Raw genomic sequence first — 15,838 nt, forward strand, 5'->3', positions numbered from 1 at the left:
TGTATTTCTACAAATATATATGTTTAAATATATTGGCTATTTAAATAGAAAGAATAAAACATTATTTCATCATATTGTGATTTTGTTCATGTGATTTTCATATTTATCCTGACTTGTTCATATTTATTCTGACTTTTTCATATTTTTTTTTTTTAAAAAACTACGGCTAGCATAATGCTGATAAAGGAAGAAATAGAAACTATTGCACACATTGCAACATTTCCAATATTGTTTAATATCGCTGCTGAAATCATTGCATTAATAACACTAGAAAAAGCTCTAGCAGTAAAAAGAAGTCCAAAAACTGGACCAAATTTTTTCGTTCCAAATATGTGTGCAGTAATGGATGGGAAAATTGAAAATGTTCCTGCATGGCAAAAAAAAATAAGGCAGACCCAAATGGAATATGTTAGTTTTCCATAAAATCCTGACAATGTCAAAGTAACAGTTAAAAAACTCATTAATATACTCATTAATATTAAAGCAAATTTAAAAGTTGTTAAATCACATATAAAACCCCAAAAGATTCTTCCGAGAATATTAAAAAGTGATGAAACAGCTCCTAGTAGGGATAAATATCTATCATCAATATATAAATAATTTAATCCAAATATTTTCCAAAATACTTGAGTATATGAAATAGCTTGCCAATTGAAAAAAATCATTAACCAAATTAATATAAATTCTCGATTAATAAATGTACTACTAGATTCTCTAAAAGAAAAATTTGATGCACTTGATAAAGTTTCGAAGGAATTTGATATTACATTATGTTTATTAGTAAAACCCTTTTCATCAAAATATAAAATTTTACTTGTTTTATCATTAAATGTCATAAATTCTTTGGTTGTATCGTTTGTATCAGAAATTAAATATGCCCCAATGAATTGAATTAAAGCAAAAAATATACCTTCATATATAAATAAATATGGTACTTTATTTAATATATCTAGGTTGCTAAAATATTTATCATCTGAATTTTCTAGTTCAGGGGTATAGTCAGGCATGTAATTATATTTATTAATGTAGTAGTTTTGTAGAGGGCAAATAAGAAAAACAGCCAAACCCCTTCCTATGAAAATTATTCCGCTTATCTGAAAGTATAAAAATGAAAATAAAACAAATGTGTTGATAAATGTGTGCATGTATATGTACATATATGAATTTACATTTGTTGTCATGTATTTAATTTGTACCACTCCCTTGTAATCGTAGTGCTTCTTTACTGCAACAGACAATGGGATTGGATATGCAATCCCACACCCGATTCCACAAAGTATTCCATAAGTTAATGAAAATAAATAAAAATTAAATACAGTAAAATATGATAATAATATTCCCAAACACATTAGCCATCCGCCCAACAAGACACTAATCTGTGGGCCTAAATTTTGATTTAGTATTCCCCCAAAAAATCCAAAGAAACATTGAAATATTAATGTAAGTACATATATCCAACTACTATCCTTATATTTAACATTGGAGCATCCTATAATTTTCATATAAGATATTACATAAGCACTTATATTAGAAAAACAATATATACTACCCAATGTACAATGTATTAAAAACCCTCCTAAAATTAGTCTATATGCTGATGCTTGTGAATTTTCCCTTTTTTTCATTTCTATTTTATTATTTAAGCACTCTAAAATGTTGAATGAAAAAAATAAATAAAATGTTTAACTAAAATTTATATATTTTTACCATACTATTGTTTCGTTATTTTTTATGTAAAAACGAATATGTGGTAAAATATTGGAGGGGGTAAAGTTATTTTTTGTTTTTTTTGTTTTTTTTTTATTTTGATTGTCCTATTTTTAAGCTATAATATTTAAAGGTAATCTTGTGTATATATAAATAAATGGCATGATTTAGTTGATTAACACAAACTTTTATATATTCTTCCTTTTTTTTTATGTATATTCAGTACTGCTATGTCTTTAATTACATACAAATAATTTTATTTTTCACATTTTTATGTATGAGAAATTTATATTTTATCCATTCATACTCTATTGCTCATAATATTTATGCTTCAAGAATATACTATTTTTATATTTTATATTTTTTTAATTTGTATGTATTACATTGATGCAACTATTTCAGCCATTTGTTAAATAAATGTTTTTTCTCTTTCTCTTTTTTTTAATATAGTGCTGTGATAATAATTTAGCCACGAAATAATATTTTATGTTTCCTATGTACACATGGGAAGAGCAAAAAAATATATTCTTGTAGTTCTTTTTTAAAGCCAAATAAAAATCTATATATTTATATATAAAAAAAAATATTATTAAAAAATAAAATTATATACTAATTACAGTTTTTATGCTTTTAACACCACTTAAGGGTAAAATTTGTATTTTAAGGGGTACCAATTTTTTTTCACATTATGATCTAAATATATAAAATACACCAAAATAAAGAGGGTGATAGTATAATGTGCAAAACCATTATAGAATGTTTAATTATAAACTAATAAGTAATATTTAACAAATTTAATAAAAAAGAAAGAATTATATGTACCTATATAGAGACATATATATAAATTTTATGCACATGTATTGTGAGTATACCTAGTTTGGTAACATTTTCATCTATTTAATGAAGAATATTTCATATATTTCAAAATAGAGAATAATAAAATGCTTTTTTTAAGTAATATATTTTTCCGTTCGAAGAGCAAAAGAGTTCATGTTAATTTAGTATCATCATGTGCAAGTAATTATATTTATTCTACTTATATTTCTCCATCAAAATCAAAGTTTAGAATGTCCTTAAGGAAGCATGACCCGATTGTAAATCGACATGTGTTAGTACCTTTTTTATGAATACGTCTACTTGTTTTTCATTTTTATAAATATAATTATTGTATCCATTTTTTATGTTACTATATGTACAAGAGTTATATATGTCATATTAATATAAAAAAAAATTGTATAGTCATATTTTTTATGACATATAATTTCGCTACATTTTCATACGTTAAACTTTTTTTCAGAATGTTTTACCAGAAACACATGAAATCAAAATCGAAAAAAAAGCTCACACTTCATGGAATTAATTATGCCCGTTTTACAGGTTAGTTTTTACAAATATAGCTGCATATATATCCGTATATTACATATATAAGTAACTTCACATAGTTAATACATGTTCATGGTTTTACTCCATTTATAGGGAAAAACAAAAACTTAAGACCGCTTTTAAAAAGAGTTGAAAAATCATATCTTTACGGAAAATTTAACAAATTAATAGACAATACATACAGGTAAGTAAAAAAGGAGGGGAATTCCCTACTATTTATATATGTATATATATTTTTTCTTTTTTTTTAACCTTTTTGGATGTTATAAAATTTTCATTTGTAGGAGCCTCCCAAGAATGAGTTAATTTTTTTTATGGATATAAGTCTTAAGTTTTTCTTGTAAAAATAGTTTTAAATTTTATTGCATATTAAAATTTTATTTTTGAATTTAGTATAACAAGATACAAATTATATTAATTTTAAAACAATGTATTTATTTGTGAACGTTATAATATGTATGTATATTTAATTAATTAAAACTCTATATTTAACACTATAATAATTAGATTAAAAATTTTAACTATTTAAATATTCATGTGTAACATTTTTTTCATGATATATGCAAAAAAAAAAAAAAAAAAATTGTAAATTATTTTTTTGTGAATATATCATAATAAGGCTTGATAAAAGAGCTAAAGATGGGAACTAATAAATGAACAAAAAAAATAGAATAAAATATAAAGAGAAAAATAGTAAAATTGAAAAGAGGATATAAAATATTAGACTATATATATGGATAAGTTTGCTTATGGAAAATATTTAAACTTATGATATGACGAGGAATGTAGGAATAATATCAAGTGAAGTACTTTGTTTAAAATGGTGTTCCATAAATAATAATATTTTAAATTGTTTTTTTAATAATAGTTACAACAAATTTGGATTAAAAGTTTTTTTTCATTCCTATGAAAATGCTAACAAAAAATGGAAAAACAAAAATAAATACAAAAATTATATTTTACTTGTGAAAAAAAATGAACTACATAATAAGGCACACATTGGATATAAGACGAACTGGGAAATAAGTAAAAAACATACGAGCCTAATTCCAAATAAATATTGTGTAAATTTTACTAGCCAGACTAATAAATTATTTAGTAATAATAAAATTGTACATAAATTGAAGGATAGAAAACATGTAGGACAAGATGATGAAGAAAAAAAAGAGGGGAATGATGAAAATGTTATACGTATTAATAATTTATGTACAAAAATTTATGATATAGGTAAAAATGGTGTAAAAAATAAAGAAGAATGGATACGGTATTTAATTGAATATTGTAAAGAAGAAGAAAATCATAAATTTATAAAAATCAAACAAATGTTTATGTTATTAATTGGGTTAAGTAAATTAAAAGGAAAAATAAATAGTGTTCATTATAAAGTAGGATATGAAAATGGGGAAAAAAATAAGGTTGTAAAGATTTCTGATATTGTTGATAGACATATTGAAGTTTTATCAAAAAAAGTAAATGAAATGACAGATAAACAATTGAGCATATTTTTATATATTCTTGAAAGATGGAAAAAAATGGAAAAATATAAAGAAATTGTAAATATTATTAATGATAAAATTTTAAAAAAAACAACTTTTAAAAAATTAAATGTTCGAAGCTTTTGTAATGTTTTACATATTTACTCGAAAAAGTGCAAAGTGGATGGAAATTATATAAATGAAGAAAAAAAAAATGATATGATAAATATTCAAATAAATAAATTCATAACAAAACTTAGTAAGTCTAAATGCTCTGTAGAAGATATGTTATTTTTTCTTTCGTCTATAGACAAATTAAAAATAAAAATAAAAGAAAAAGAAATGATAGAACATGTTGTAAAAATTATAAATGATAATATACAAGAAGATACAAACTATTTTATTATTCCATCTCTTTTATTATATTTGTCAAATTTAAATATTTATAATGAAGGATTATATTTAAAATTAAAAAATATTATATTAGAGAATTATTATTTTTATAATTCTATACATATAACAAATATATTTTATGCCTTTTCAAAATTCAAACCCGATTTTGTTCATGAACTTTTTGATACATTGTCAAATTATATTATCCAAACATTTTTAAAAGAAAAGGAAAAAGATAGTAAAACAATGAACGAATATAATCGAGCTATTTTAAAGAATACTCAAATTAATAAAAATAAATTTTTGAAATATGATGAAAGCATGTTTAATATTTTTCAAATAACAAATATAATAAATAGTTGTATAAAATGTGATTATATAAATTACAATTTTTTCCATGACTTGATTTTATCATCAGAAACAGTTCAAGAGCATTCCTTGGATAATTTAATTAATTTTTTTAAATCCATATCAAATATTTTGAAAACTTTTAATGTGCATATGTATAAATATGTTATATATTTTTACACCAATGAAAAAGTAGACCCAAAAGAAACAGAAACAAACACGCATAACTATAAAGAAAGCATTGGAAATGGTGAAAATTTTACGAGCGAAAAAGAAGTTGTTTATCTATATTCATTGATGGAAAACCAGACATACTATAAAAAAGTGTATGAATATTTTACAAACCGGTACATGATGAAAAATTCATTTTTTATAGAACAATATAATACCTTTGGGGGTGTAGAAAATGATAAGAAAGTCAAAGAGTCAGATTATACAGAAAAATCAAATATAAGGTTAATGAATAGTTTTAATAAAATGAGAGATAATGTTGCTGAACAGATAAGAATTATAATTGAAAATAATTTATATGATAAAAATGTACAATATATTTTACACAATTTAATGATTTTTATGTATCAAAGTGAAGTCAAATATGTTAATTTATATACATTATGTATATCTATTTTGGAAAAAAACTTATTTTTTTTTAGTATCAATAATTTATATTTATATATAAAAATATTTAATAAAGCCCAAATTTATAATTATGAAATTTTGCACAACATTTTTGAATATATATATAATCATTTTGATCAATTTGAGTTGAGGAAAAAAGTGAAAATAGTTTTATTATCCTATGATATATTTAAAAAAATAAATGAACACCAAATGGAATTATTAACTAACTTTTTTTTAGATAACATGAAATTTAATGAAGAAAATAAAAATAACATGTCCAAATATTATCAAATTAATAATAAACATAAAATAAACAATTCGTGTGATATAACCCCAAAATGGTTACTTCCTACAAGCACAGAATTAAAACAAAATGTTTTAAATATGAAACAAAAATCACCAACATCTTTATATGATGATATATCCAATCTTGATGACAATGAAATATGCTTAAGAGACTTTTTAAATAATAAAATGGATGTAGAAAGTACAAAAATCAATGAATATCAATATTTTAGTTTAACAAATAATGATCAGGTTTTTTTTAAAAAAGTTGAACAAACAGAAGTCTACCCATTTAATTTAGATTTTAATGAATATATAAAGTTTTTACTTATACTTATTCATGATGTATCAAACAAAATACTTGACAATAGAACGGATGATAAAAATTGTGTAAACATATCTTTAATCCCATTTATTTCAAAGAATGAACATAATTTAATTAAAATAAAAAATGAAGATCCTGTCTTAGAAAGATATTCTGAGCTAGTAAAGCAAAATCTGAATAAGAGGAAAAATTTAATCATTAAAATTTTTTCAAAAATTGCTGACATGATAGAAAACGAAAAAAAAATAAAAATGAACAAAACCGATTTATATATTGATCAGGTTTTGTATATTTTGTATTTCATAAAATTGATGGATGAAGATCTTTATAGTAGCATAATAAAAATCGAACAAATTAAAAAAATCAAAACAAATGAAAAGATTAAAAAGGGAGATAATGATATGGAAGACCCCAAATATGCAAATATGTTTGGTAGCACTTTATTTGAATTGAAAAAAGAAGATATGGAATTTATTGGTTTAGAAAATGAAAAGAAAAATAATGAATACGAAATAGGTTGTGATAATTTATTTCTTTATGAAGACAAAATAAATTATAGATATAAATACAAAAGTGTTAATGATAGTATTAAAAATGTTATTAATAATTTAAAAAAAATAAAGTTTAATGATATAGCTAAATTTGATGATTCAAATAAATTTAGTTTTAAAAAAATGAATAAGTTTTATAAATTAGATACATATATAAATATAGATATTTTATTTACTTTAGAAAAAAATGGAGAAAATTTTTATAACTGTTTAATATTTTATCCATATGAATTAAAAAAAATAATTACAAATATAAAAAATAATAAAATAACATTTACACATAGTTATGATGAATCTTTTTCTTTTTGTACAGAAATTTTATGTATTTATAATTTTATAAAAAAAAAAAATCAAACAAATTTCTCTTTCACTATTTTAGACACAACATCATTTGTTAATTTTTCTGAATGGACATATGAAAATGTAGAAATAAATAAAACAATCAAATTAGTAGAAAAAAAACAGCCAATTGATCCGTTATTTAATCAGGATTTAAATTTTCAAAAATCGAAAAAGTTGTTGGAAGAGATAACTTCTTTATAATAATGTAACTGTCTTGTATGAAGGAAAGATATTCTTTTTTTTTTAACGAAGGTTATATACATAGTATATGGCAAAAAATTTTGAAAAAAAAAACTAATCACTATAAATACACATATTTTTACTCATATCTTTAAGTATGTCATCGAATTCGTTGTCATTTGGTTTGTAACTTTCATCATCAGCATTACTTAAAGTTTCTATAAGATTTTTTTTTTCTAAATATTTATTTTTAATAGAATTTTTTGAAAAAGATTGTGACAATTTTTTGTTGATTTCAATTTCTTCTCGTGATTTTCCATGTGCATAATTAGTTGTTAATTCTTTAATTTTGTTTTTTTTCATTTTTTTTTCTTTTCTATAATTATTTACCAATATTATAAAATCATGGATTATATTGATCCATATATTTCGATCTCTATCTACTGTTTTTAAGTATAAATAATTTTCTTTTTTTTCATTTTTTTTTCTGTATTTTATATAAAAATATTTGTGACTATACATATCACTGTACACGTTTTTTACATATTCAAGTCGTATATACCCAACTCGATTATTATCAACCTAAAAAATGGAAAAAAAAATAAATATTCATGATTTATTTAGCATTAGCATAATTGTAATAATAATCTTTTCAATATTGAGACATGTCCCTGTTTTATAAAATTCATCTAACCTTTGCATCTGCTTCTTCGTTATAGTAGCACCAATAAAATTTTCCTTTGAAAAAATGTAAATAAAAATAATATTTGTTATAAAATGATTTTACATAAAAATTGCTATGTAGTAAATTGCCGTTTAGGCTTTTGCAGAAAAGACGGATTTTATCTTCATTGGGGAGGTTCGTAATATTTTTGTATATGGCTGCGTAAGAGTAAAATGGGAGAGGTATGTGTAAATAATGTAGAAATATATTGATAGGTGTGTACATATTGATAGATGTATAGATTATGCACGGATTGAGAGATGCTTACTTGAACTGATGTCGAGCTCCTTTATTGCACTGAAATGTTCTATTCCCTGACTTATAAGTTTTTCTAATTGTTCAGTATTTTTATTTTGGTGTTTCTGAACGGATATAATAGTTTCAATAAATAGAGATGTATATATTTGATCCTCTTTTTTTATAGAATTTAAATTAATATAATGAAAAGATAAGCAAGCTGTTGCAACAATTTGATTTTTATTTACAACATTAAAATAGATGTTGCAAGGAAAATATTTTTTAATTATATCATTATATATATCGATTTCAGCTGATCCAACAAAAGTATTTTTAAGTGTTCCCTTTTTATAAACTTCAACTGTTAGTGTAGTATTATTTTGTTTGATAACCAAATTTTTTCTTTCCTGTCATATGTATGAAAATGGGAAATATGTAATATGTAATACTTCATAAAAATAGTCTATATAACGATAAATATAAACATGATCATATTGTATATAATAATTTTCTCTACTTTTTTTACCTCTATATGTATTTTGTTAAGATGATTTTTATAATAGTTGGTGTAAGAGTATCTTGTTCCGACTTTCAAATGAAGTATATATTTGCTGTTGTCATCGTCGCCAAATTTTAAATTTATATGATGGATTTGTACTATAATATTAAATGCCTCATATTTGTGAATATTTAAAAGACGGTATAAATATCCTACATATAAAAAAGTGTAACATTATGAGCAGTGTCAAATAATATGTAAACAATTTTAAATTAAAAAAAAATAGTAAAACAACAACATTAGTTGTAGAATAAACAAAAAATCGATAGCAAATATGCACACAGTATAATATGTAGGCAAAATAAACTACTTTATTATTTTTACCAATGGATTTATTTTCACTAATATGGGGAAATAATTCACGATTTCTACATACACAGAGAGTACATACTGAGGCAAGTATGCAACTTCCCGCATAAACTAAATTATGAGGGTATAGGGAAAACATAATTAAATAAAAAAATAGAATAACAAAGCGTTTACACTATATTATAATTAAAATATAGATTTATACATTTATAAATTAATGATATTTATAATATTGATATTTGTCCCATAAGAGAGCGTAACAAAAACTAACATAAATATAATAAACTTTTTTTTATATTTTTTTAACTAAATTGATACAATTATATAAAATTGTATTATTCATTATTAAATATGTGGACTAAAATTGTGAGAAATAAAAAAAAAAAATTATTAAATACCTTTTTATTTTTATTTGTCTATAAAAATAGGGGAAAATTTAACTAAAAATTTTATAGTGTGTGCAAATATATTACGTTGGAAAATTAATAAAGTGAAAATTGTTAATATTTAAATATAATTATTAAACTGGTTGTATATTTAAAAAAAAACTGAAAGGAAAATTATTGTAAAAAAATTATTCTATTTTTTATTGTAACACCTGATTAATTATAAATCATTTAGAAGGAAAATATTATGAACCATTTCGTTGTCATAAAATAGAATGAAAATGATGGAAAGTAACAAAAAATATAAATTGTTTTCCTATACATGAGGGGAAATAGTGTTTAGAAAAAAAAGGCACACCTATATATCAACGTGTTTACAAATTAATTTTTAATTAATTTAAACATTCTTTAAAAAATTTGGAAAATTACACAGGTTATTAAAAACAACATTATTCTCTCCATTATATGGTTTTTTACTCATGGGATCCATTTCGCAAAAAAAAAAAAATTACAAAAAAAGTTTTATTTTTCCATACTAAAATAAATATACTTTAAAAATTATATATTTTTTTTTGAATGTCCTTTTTTCTCGTAATTAAAATTTGTCCATTTATATATTTTTTGTTTGGGGGGCGGAAAATATTTAATTGTGTATAATCAGTATATACATTATTTCTATGGGGTATAAAATGTACAACGGAACGAGAAAAATGGAAAATTATTATAAATTCTATATTAAATAAAATATAAAATATATATTACTAAATAAATATATATATATTTTTTAACTATTACATAAAATTTTAATGACTTAATTTTGTACATGATCAAAATATAAAGCGCAAAGGAACATTCAAAAATATTTAAAAAAAAAAATTGTATATAGATAATAAGTCTTTAAAAATTGTAAATGCTATATATTAACCGATTTAAATTTTAAATAGCTAATTCAATTCAAATTTATAATTATATAATTTACGCAATTAAAATGTCATTCTTAAATATGTAACATATATATATATATTTAATTATAGAGCAAGAATAATAGATAGAAGATTTGTTCAGTATCTTTTCGAATAGTGAAAAATTATATTTTGTTTTCCTTTCTCTATAAAAATGAGCATTTAACTATATCAGTATTGTTATATATGTAAATTATAAATAAAGCTTGAAGGGTGTATATATACATATGCATGGATATACATTATTACAACTGTGCCAAACTCAAAAAATAACTACATAAACGGGTGAAACAATACAATGGAGATAAGACAAAGTTTTCTAATAATGAAATATATTATTAATGTGAATTATTAAAATATATTTTTTTTCAAATGAAGTATATGATTTGATTTCTTTTGTTTATCATATACATTATTTTCCCTATAAATGCTTAGGCTTACCTTAGTTTATCTTTCATTTTGTTGGGGTTTAAAAAAATGAATGATCTATTTGAAGAGGTAAAAGCATTGGCTATAAAGAAAAATAGTAAAAGCGCAAAATATATGAGCCCATGGTTAATTTTTAAGAGTAACAAAGTTATTGATAATAATTTGGAAAAAAATGAGGATACAATTATAAATATTTCGAACGATTGTAATAAAGATTTAATAGCTTATGTTGATACTGTTGATAAAATAAAACAAGAGATAAATAAAATTCATGAAATTGCTGATGAAATAACAAATTTAAAAAATAAAATGAGTATAGCTACAACTGTAGAACAAGAAAATGAGACAAGTATATTATTAAATATGCAAATAAAAAATGGAAATAACATTATTCAAACTACAAAAATTGATATAAGAAATATACGAAAAAAATTCTTATTAAAATCACATGACAATATTATTATAAAAAAAACTATACACGATAACTTAATTAATGTATTTAAAAAAGCTTTATATAAATATCAGTCAGTTCAAAGTGTGTATCAAAATAATGTAAAGAACAAAATATCAAGACAAATAAAAATTATGTATCCAAATTATACTGAAGAAGATATTAATAATGTATTAGATAATGAAAATGTAAATACACAAAATTTAGTAAAATGGAAATTACAAGGACATGAAGATTTAAAAAATGCATTAATGGATGTAGAAACAAAATATAAAGATGTTAAAACGTTAGAAAAAAATGTGTGTGATTTGCATCAAACAATTGTAGAATTATCAGCCTTGGTTGAAATGAATGATGATGTAATTAATAGTGTATATGATAATATTGATGATGCTCAACATTTTACTGAAAAAGCTAATGCTGATTTAATTGATGCAAAGAATATCCAAAAGTCTTCATCAAAATGGATGTTTTATATATCTATTGCTATCGTTGTTATTGTAATTTTTATGCTCCTACCTATTATAGTAAAAATTATTTAAGTTTATAATGGTAAACATTTATGGGGGCATATAACTTTTATAAATAATATCTTGAGACCACAAAACAACTATGATGAATAGAAGGGATTTAAAAAAAATATATTTTTTGCCCTTTTTTGTTTGTGTGCGCATATATGCGTTTTTTTGTTTTTTTGTAAATAAGTTATATATATTATATTTTGTGATAATATCAATTTGTTCGTGTCATTTGTATCATATATACTAAATTAAGATATACTTAAATTATATAGTATATCATATATGTGTGAATTATTACATGTTCACCCATTTTGTATTTTTATACAATCTATATCATACTTAAAATTAATTTATTTTTTAATATATATAACTCTCAAAAATGAATTAAGTTATTTGACCCTTTTTTACTTTTCTCATTGATAGTAACTTGGTAAGGGGAAGCAATTCACAAACAAGCAAATGGTTTGTAATTTTACATTTAAAAATATTAGTACATACGCATTGTTTATATATATCTAGTGGGTAGGTAAAATTATAACTTCATAAAGTTCTACTAGTAGGAAAAGGAAAATATATCTTTTATAAAAGGCAATTTTTGATATATATATTTTCTGGAGTACAATAAAGAATAATATAATAATAACTGTATAATTTTACGTACAACCAATTTTAACAATATTAATGATAAATTTAAAACATTCAATAGTTTTAAATTAGGTATATCAACATTAATATGTTTTTTCACTATAGCATCCAATGTAGAATGATAATTTTCAACTAATTTTATAGTATCTTGAAATGGAATAAATAATGGAATTGTATTATTTTTTGTTGTTAATGTGAAAAATGTTTTATATGTATGCATAACTTTATTTGCTGTATATTTATCAGTATTAAAATTTTTTAAAAGAAATATTTGAATATTAGTATTTATAAGACGTGTGAGAATATTTAAACTGGGCAATAAAAACTTGTTATTAAACATGTCATAAAAATATAATCCATATATATTATACATATATTGGATAAGCTTGTAATCAATATCATGAAAATTTTTATGATTAAAACTTTTTCCTTCGTATGGTGTGTTATAATAATGATATTCCCAATTTGATAAATGTCTATTTAAAATATTATTCAATTCTATATTGATTTTTTTAAATTTATTTTTTAAAATTTTATGAATTCTTTTTTTATTCCAAATATATTTTTTTTCAAAAATTGTGATATTGTGGATTGTATTATTTAATAGATTTATCTTCAACTTGGTAGCTAAGAACTTATTAATTTTTTTTATGATATGTGCATATTCATTTATTTTTAAAATATAAAAAAATATATAATAATACAAAAAATTATTATGGAAATTATGCATAGATTCATTAAAAAATACAGAGAAACGTGTAGTTTGTTGTTTTTTTAAAATATGTTCTAACTTTTTTAAAATTGGTTTTTCATTTTTTTTAATTATGTCTTTATAAACCAAATTAATCATATTCTTTTTTTTATTTATAGAAATTTCTTCCTTCAATGTGTTATATTTTCTTAATTGTTTTAACTTATTAAAAAAATTTATAACAAAAAATTTTTTTCTTCTAGTATATGGTAGCACTGCATTTTGAATTTTTGTGTTTGTCGTTTTTAATATATTTATTTTTTTAATACATTTGACTTTATTTATTGTAATATATAGTACTAAAAAACAAATTACAAACTTTTTAAGAGAAATCAATTTCATTTTATTATTTTTATTTCATCATGTTATTTTATTTTTGTCTCGTTTTATTGTTCCCATCATTTCAAAGGCTTATAATAAATTTTATATGCTCTAAATACTTTTTTCATATCTCATAAATATATATTTTTTATAAATAATAAATGATTATTTTGTTTAAAATATTGTACAAAAGATAAACATATATATCTTAGTTTTTTTGTGTATATATATTCCCCCCTTTCGACATGAATATTATTATTTATATAGTTATGCATATTGATTTAACTGTTCCTTAAATGGTGTTTCTTTTGTATATGTGTGTGTATTCATGTTTTTTTTCTTTACTTTATTTTGATTTATGATATAAGAATTTTTCAAACTTGTTTTATTTTTTTGTACAAAAAAAATACCATCATATCGAGCTACTCCATCAACTGGTAAAATATTTTTATATAAAAACTAATAAATGTTACTAAACATAATTATTATATAAATAAAAATATACAATTTTTATATTTTGTTATACTTTTGTGTGTTTTATATTTTTTTTCATCATTAATTTATAAAAATAGTTCAACTTATTTTTACTTTTTTTATTTTCCCAACTCTCAAATATGCGTATATAATTTTGCTGATTTTAATTCCGGGGTTTGGATTAAACATTATAAATATAGTATACTTATTTATATATGGATCGATATAAATTTTATTTTAATTATATTTTTTACATAAATTCAAAAATACATCAAAAAAAAATAGGCAATTACCATTTAAACAAATAAAACATAAGCGGTAAAAAAAAAATATATAGCTTTGCCGGATTAACAAGCTTGTTAGCTTTGTATAAATTTATATAATTATGTATAAAACATTTTTGGGAATATCATGAAATTTATATGAAATATTGTTCAAATAATTATATATTTTACCACAATAAACAAAAGGCAATTTATTTTATTATTGTAGAATGATGTTATTTTATTTGTCTTGTTATGAATTTATAAGATTTTATTTACATTCGGTCAGAGAAAATATATATACAACATCCAATTAAGTGATATAAATTGATGTTGTATGTAATTTGTTTTACATATATTCACCTTAGATCGATGGTTAAATAGGTTAGATAATTAAAAAAAATAAAATCACAACATGCATATGTGCACACCATGATGATAGTTTGGATAGAAAAACAAAAAAGGCAAACATTGATATAACAAATTGTCGTATTAAAATATACTAAAAAATAATTGTGTATATATTAAATATAAAAATTGTATGATACAAAAAAATAAATACTAAAAAAAGACAAATTTTATATTAATATAATTCAAATGGTATAAGGAAAAGAGAAGTAAAAATATATTGCATGGGAAATACTTTAAATTGATAAACTTTTATTTTTTTATTTCTTTAATTCTTTATCAATATCTAATGCTAACAATTTATTTTCACTTCCCTCCCCTACATATACAAAAAAAATGGAATTAGTTCGTACATCGTTAAACCCTTTTGCATATTTTCTTAGAAAATTTGATAAGACATTTAAAATAAAAAAATGGCAATACAAAAGGTTATATAGATAAGTGAATAAATATATATACACTTTAACTAATTAATGAGATCCATCTCAATAAATATTTTTATTTTTATAGAAAAAAAGCTTTATACAAAAAAAAATGTTATTTTTTCGTGGTTTTCAAAAATAAGGCATATTCACTGATTAAGTTTGTATATATCTTTTTTTTTCTTTCTTTTCTTTCTTTTCTTTTAATTTCACTTTGGGGCTCTTTAATCACTAATTCCTTTACACTTAAGCAATTTTATTTTTTCGTATTTTGCCATTTATAAAAAATGATGTATGATTTTTTGCCCATCTTTCTCAAAAATACGTGTATAACTTATTAAAACAAGTTGATTTAAAATTCTATAA

General features: G+C 21.4%; 6 protein-coding genes across 6 annotated transcripts; 3 read left to right on the top strand and 3 right to left on the bottom strand.

The window, feature by feature from the left end:
- Positions 1–152: 152 nt before the first annotated feature.
- Positions 153–1,625, bottom strand: PVVCY_0300820 (monocarboxylate transporter, putative; the record flags this gene model as incomplete). Its single annotated transcript, XM_008628292.2, has 2 exons — positions 153–1,094; positions 1,197–1,625. 2 exons carry the CDS (start codon positions 1,623–1,625, stop codon positions 153–155), a joined length of 1,371 nt encoding a protein of 456 aa, XP_008626514.1.
- A 1,023-nt stretch (positions 1,626–2,648) lies between these two features.
- PVVCY_0300830 (50S ribosomal protein L33, putative) lies at positions 2,649–3,396 on the top strand (the record flags this gene model as incomplete). Its single annotated transcript, XM_008628293.1, has 4 exons — positions 2,649–2,815; positions 3,005–3,084; positions 3,184–3,274; positions 3,375–3,396. The coding sequence occupies 4 exons, from the start codon at positions 2,649–2,651 to the stop codon at positions 3,394–3,396; spliced, it is 360 nt and encodes a 119-aa protein (XP_008626515.1).
- A 467-nt stretch (positions 3,397–3,863) lies between these two features.
- Positions 3,864–7,631, top strand: PVVCY_0300840 (conserved Plasmodium protein, unknown function; the record flags this gene model as incomplete). Its single annotated transcript, XM_008628294.2, has 1 exon — positions 3,864–7,631. One exon carries the CDS (start codon positions 3,864–3,866, stop codon positions 7,629–7,631), a length of 3,768 nt encoding a protein of 1,255 aa, XP_008626516.2.
- A 93-nt stretch (positions 7,632–7,724) lies between these two features.
- On the bottom strand, positions 7,725–9,578 carry PVVCY_0300850 (conserved Plasmodium protein, unknown function; the record flags this gene model as incomplete). The annotated part of the gene is made up of 5 exons (XM_008628295.2): positions 7,725–8,192; positions 8,305–8,492; positions 8,603–8,978; positions 9,098–9,282; positions 9,455–9,578. 5 exons carry the CDS (start codon positions 9,576–9,578, stop codon positions 7,725–7,727), a joined length of 1,341 nt encoding a protein of 446 aa, XP_008626517.1.
- A 1,686-nt stretch (positions 9,579–11,264) lies between these two features.
- On the top strand, positions 11,265–12,209 carry PVVCY_0300860 (syntaxin, putative; the record flags this gene model as incomplete). The annotated part of the gene is made up of 1 exon (XM_008628296.2): positions 11,265–12,209. One exon carries the CDS (start codon positions 11,265–11,267, stop codon positions 12,207–12,209), a length of 945 nt encoding a protein of 314 aa, XP_008626518.2.
- Positions 12,210–12,703: 494 nt separating this feature from the next.
- PVVCY_0300870 (conserved Plasmodium protein, unknown function) lies at positions 12,704–13,926 on the bottom strand (the record flags this gene model as incomplete). The annotated part of the gene is made up of 2 exons (XM_008628297.2): positions 12,704–12,738; positions 12,846–13,926. The coding sequence occupies 2 exons, from the start codon at positions 13,924–13,926 to the stop codon at positions 12,704–12,706; spliced, it is 1,116 nt and encodes a 371-aa protein (XP_008626519.2).
- Between the last annotated feature and the right edge of the window lie 1,912 nt (positions 13,927–15,838).

This window comes from Plasmodium vinckei (assembly GCF_900681995.1).
Source record: "Plasmodium vinckei vinckei genome assembly, chromosome: PVVCY_03".
Lineage (NCBI taxonomy): Eukaryota > Apicomplexa > Aconoidasida > Haemosporida > Plasmodiidae > Plasmodium > Plasmodium vinckei.